Source organism: Melozone crissalis, unplaced genomic scaffold (genome assembly GCF_028551555.1).
Source record: "Melozone crissalis strain CALT ecotype California unplaced genomic scaffold, PUWL_Pcris_2 ptg000019l_1, whole genome shotgun sequence".
NCBI classification, from domain to species: domain Eukaryota; kingdom Metazoa; phylum Chordata; class Aves; order Passeriformes; family Passerellidae; genus Melozone; species Melozone crissalis.
Window position 1 is genome coordinate 25,149,939 of NW_026535797.1, and position 5,226 is coordinate 25,155,164.

At 45.1% G+C, this 5,226-nt stretch overlaps 1 protein-coding gene across 1 annotated transcript; it reads left to right on the forward strand.

Moving 5' to 3' along the window:
• Positions 1-5,226, forward strand: LOC128937159 (small integral membrane protein 3-like). Its single transcript, XM_054276549.1, has 3 exons — positions 1-44; positions 203-218; positions 5,038-5,226. Exons 1-3 carry the CDS (start codon positions 1-3, stop codon positions 5,215-5,217), a joined length of 240 nt encoding a protein of 79 aa, XP_054132524.1. The 3' UTR covers positions 5,218-5,226.

Genomic DNA, 5,226 nt, shown 5'->3' on the forward strand with positions numbered 1-5,226 from the left:
ATGCGCGCCCGGACGGAGCCGCCGCAGCCCCGGGGCAGCGCAGCGCTGGGGCACTGAGCAGGTGAGGGTGCCCAGGACACAGCCCGGGGGGCACTGAGCAGGTAAGGGTGCCCAGGACACAGCCCGGGGGGCACTGAGCAGGTGAGGGTGCCCAGGACACAGCCCAGGGGGCGCTGAGCAGGTGAGGGTGCCCAGGACACAGCCAGGGCACTGAGCAGGTGAGGGTGCCCAGGACACAGCCCAGGGGGCGCTGAGCAGGTGAGGGTGTCCAGGACAGTCAGGGCACTGAGCAGGTACGGGTAACCAGGACACAGCCCAGGGGGCACTGAGCAGGTAAGGGTGCCCAGGACACTGAGCAGGTAATGGTGCCCAGGACACAGCCAGGGCACTGAGCAGGTAAGGGTGCCCAGGGCACTGAGCAGGTAATGGTGCCCAGGACACAGCCAGGGCACTGAGCAGGTAAGGGTGCCCAGGGCACTGAGCAGGTGAGGGTGCCCAGGACACAGCGAGGGGCACTGAGCAGGTGAGGGTGCCCAGGACACAGCCAGGGAGCACTGAACAGGTGAGGGTGCCCAGGACACAGCCAGGGGCCTGCTGCCAGCTTGGGAAGACAAAAATATCCAACAAATTAAACTTCTTTGGTGCCTTTCTATAAAAGTAAGGGGGGGTAACTAAATTGTTTCTAATTTGGGTAAAAGGTTGTCAGCAGGGAAGAGTTGAAGAATACAGTCACGTATATATTCCTAGTCCCATAATCAATTTTAAGTGCAAAATAGTTTGCTAAATGGTTAGAATTATGTCTGTAAGTGGACTGCATAAGGCAATCCTTTATGTCTCCTTTTACAGTTTGCACACCTCCAGCTTGTGTAAGTTTATTCAAAAGTGTTTAAATATTTCAGGACAGGAAATGTCTGTGACTCAGATGTAGCTATGTCCTCACTGCTACACATTCAAGAATCAGAAACCTAACAGATACATGCCAGAATGTGTTATCTATGAGAGAACAAAACCATCTTTTTAGACAAAATACAAAAATGTGAACTTGTATGTCCAGAAAAGTGTGATTTAAAAAACAACTGAGTAACTCCTCTTGCATTTTTAACCTTCACTGTAGTCTCCTGATTACGATTACCTTTGGAATTGAGGTGAAACTAAGGGCTTGATCAGCTTAATCACAACAGTTTGCTATGCTAGTTTTGTCTATTAAATAGTCTGTCTTCATCATAATTTTTGTTTTAAAAAAATCTTCTCCCAAGTTTCTTACATTTAATTTCTGCACCCAATTTTCACATTAAGAGATTTTAAACTTGATTTGGATCCTGCAGTGCCTTTACTCACTGAAAGATAAATACATACAGATTTGACTTTAAAATAATCAGACTAATCTGCTTCATGCCTTATAAAGGCTGAAATATTTTAAATAATGAATACTGAAATATTTTAATTAATACTTTAGTTACATATAGAGGGGGATATTTATAACAAACTTATTCAGTGAAATTTCTGTTAATATTTTAATGATTCTGAGCATTTTTATACACTCTTTGTTTAAAAGGTTTGGCCCTCTGCCTACCAAAGCAGCATTATTAGATCTTTCTAAGGTTTTACATAATTGTAATGCAGCCTTTTCTCATAATTGTAATGCAGCCGAACTCATTGATTTGATTTCTTGTTTTTACAGGAGTTCTAAGTGACAATTACGACTTGCAGTGTAGTTATCTCTCGACCATCACCCTCTTTTTGAGTCCATCCCTGTGCCGGACACCCAGGTGTGAGAATTTTTCCTGTTCCTACCATTCGGTGCCTGTGTTTGCAGCCCAGAGTCAGGGAGGTGGCAGAGGAATGCATCCACTCTCCTGCAGCTGCCCGGGGCTCCAGGGCACAGCTCAGTGACCTCCTCAGAAAGCCAGCCTGGGTGACTATCCTGGAGTGCTAACAGGAAGCTGGCAGCTCACCCAGGGCACCCAGGAGCACTTGTTCTCCCCGCTTGAAGGGCAAATATTTATATCACTGACTGAGTGGCAAATGAAGCAGAACAAGCTCATTGTTGTTGTTGGTTTACCCCTTTCAGCTTGTTCTGCCTTTGGAGTAAGTGTGTGCCTGGGAGGAGAGTGGTCACAGCCCTACAGGGTGGGCAGTATTTCTCAGCTCTGGTTTTGCTAAAGCCACTGGGAGCCCTTCTTTGTGTGTGACTGAACAGCTCTCAGTGTAGGTAATAAACCTCTCCTCACATAATCTTCTACACCTGCTTGTAGAAGACACTGGAAATTCAATATAGCCCATGTGGTTTTATCTGATGTCATTAAAAGCAGAATCTAGTGGAATTCCTGAAATATTTTAAAATATTAAAATTGTATAAAGATATCACTAATAATCTTTAATATTTCTGATATATTGTTTTGTATTTTATACAAATTTTATGTTGTTTTGTACTATTGATTGTGGTTTTTTTATCAATCTGACTGTATTCATCTCCACCAAAGAACTGAGCCCTGTCACTTGATTTCACAGAAACAAATCTTTGACTGACATTAAGTGCTCTAGCTACCAATCAGAATATCTTCCTAGAAACAAAAGAAAATATGAATATTCACTGATATAAAACAGACCTTGCAGACTTCAATCCCTTCTGCCATTTGATGGCTGCATTTACAAATTCACTGGACTCCCAAAATTTTAAAACTTGTTTTTCTGTTCCCAGAGTTTAGCCAGCAGTACCAGATCTGTGAGTTTCCAGGCACAGAGTAAAAATTATTATATGATAGCCAATAATTCTGTAGTTTGGAGGCCAATAAATAATACAAATATTTGTTAATTCAGATACCAGTTCCTCTTTCAGCCCTATGCAATATATTTTCAAAGACATCTCAAGTGAGAGCAGGTTACAGACAGGCAGGCCACCACCTCCCACAAGCCTCTTGCTCAAGGGAACTTCTCAAATTACCATAACTGAAGTTACTGTAAGATTCACAGGGCTGGCTTGAACCTTCACACCATTTCTGTAGACTGCAAATAAGCCTTTTTTTTTCTTATAGTATTTCTGCCTTCTGCATTTGTCTTCATTGTACATTGAGGAAGTGCAGTTCCCCCTCCCAGATGCAATAGTGGGATAAATATATCTGGGGGTTTTGTAAGGTTTTCCCTACTCTTACTTCTCCAAAATCAAGATATCCATGTGTAATTTGGAGGGGCAGGGGGAAACAAGATTAACAGAGAAAAAGGCAGGAAAAAAGGACCACAAAGCAAGTCAGGAACTGAATTATTTAAAGGAGTTAACTAACAAAGACATTCAAATTAGCAGACAGGAGACTAATACAGCTTTCGGGTGTGTGGGTTCTGGCAGAGGACTTGCAGCCCTTATGGCTTTCAGGTGTGAGGGTCTCGTGGCAGGAACTGCACTGAGCACTGCATTCCTTAAGACATCCCTCTTAACACTCCACAACCTGTGACATTCCCTGGGCAGCAGCTAAAGGCAGCACTGAAGCAGCACAAGGAAACTCCCTGAGCAAAAAAAAATCCCTCTCCAGGTTAAAAACAGCCTCAAACCTATCCTCACCCAGCAGCCAGTGCGAAGAGAGGAATAACACCAAAAGTTGCCACAGGAAAAGTGAGAATATGACACAGGCTGATGGGCCCTGCAGCACAGCCCACAGCAGCAGAGCCAGAGGTCAGAGCAGATGAGCACACATAAAATCAAGGAGCTGCTCTGTAGAAAACAGACCCAGAGCACAGCCCACTGCAGGGAATGGGTCTGTGGGCAGCATTCCAGCTCCAGCCACCCTCCTGCCATGGCTGTGTGTCTTCACAGGGGAGAAGGGACAGAGTGCTCCAGGCCCTGAGCCGGGGCAGCTCCAGGCCCTGAGCCAGGGCAGCTCCAGGCCTTGAGCCGGACAGCTCCAGCTGCCTCCTCTGAACTTTTTCTGTGCTTGTAAAGATTTGAGATTAATCCAACTAGAACATGACACAGCAGCCAAGGATCTGCTGATGGATTGCTGGGTTTCATTAAGGATATCATGGGCTCAATCCACCAAGATTTGTTATTAGACATACACTGGTAACACAAACTCTCCTTACAAGCCACAGAAAAAAAATTGAGCTGATCGTAATTTTAACATTGTCATGTACACAATTGCTGGAAATTATTCAAATTTTCCACTCTCCTTAGACATAAATACTCTATCAACCCAGTTTCCATCTTCACCTTTTCATAAAGGTCAGGATTTAGTAACAAAACCCCAGTAAAGCATGTGCTTGGACAAACCTGAGGCCTCCTCTGCTGAGTTGCAGTCCCAATTCCCGCAGTACTGCTGCCCCTCAGGAAACCTCCTCACGACTGGCACAAGGGACTGGGAGAAAAAAACCTCTTCAGGCCCTGGCACCTCATTTACACATGCACTGTACAGCTGTCAGGTGTGTGGGTCCAGGAACAGGACTGGTCACCCTGATGACTTTCAGGTGTGTGGGTCCTGTGGCAGGAATTGCAATGAACACTGCAATCCCTAGGACACACCTGTTAGCACTTAACAGAATCAATACACATTAACTCCTTCCTAAGCACCCTGCTCTTTCTAAAGCCTTGGAAAAAGATAAAATATGCATTCTGATGGCAGTTCAATTTCCAGTTCTCCTTTCCATCATATTCTTTTATTTTCAGTTTTAGTTTTGCTACATATCACTATAACAATAATTTTGTGTAATGATGGTCTAAGTGGGAGAGGAGGACCTTAAAAATCGAAATTGTAAAGAGAAAGGCTTAGCCAAGGGTTAGGAACAGTGCTTTAGGGTGGACAGGGTGTCCACACCAGCATCAACAACTGCAGCTGAGCCAAGGGGGAAAGGCAGGCTGATGCCCACAGAGAGAGAGAAAGGGCAGGAGCTCTTCTGGGGTCTGCAACTCAGGAAATGGGATTATTTTTTGGGCTGAGAAAGGAATAGGCCAAAGAGGCTGACACCCCTATGCTGGCTGAAACAAACACATCTATTCAGAATTAATTCCTATCTGCAAGTAAATAACGCAGCATATTTTTTGCTTTACAGCTTCAGACTCCTGACATGGAGGAAATCATGGTGGAAACAATCCTGGCCCCGTGGGAGATCCTGCTGGTGATTTTTGCTGCAGTGCTGGTGATGAGTGTGCTGATGCTGCTGCCCCCAGCTGTGGTGGTGATCTGGAGGATGAGACATGTGCCACAGATCTCGCTGCAGGGCTCCGTGTGAGCCAGCCCT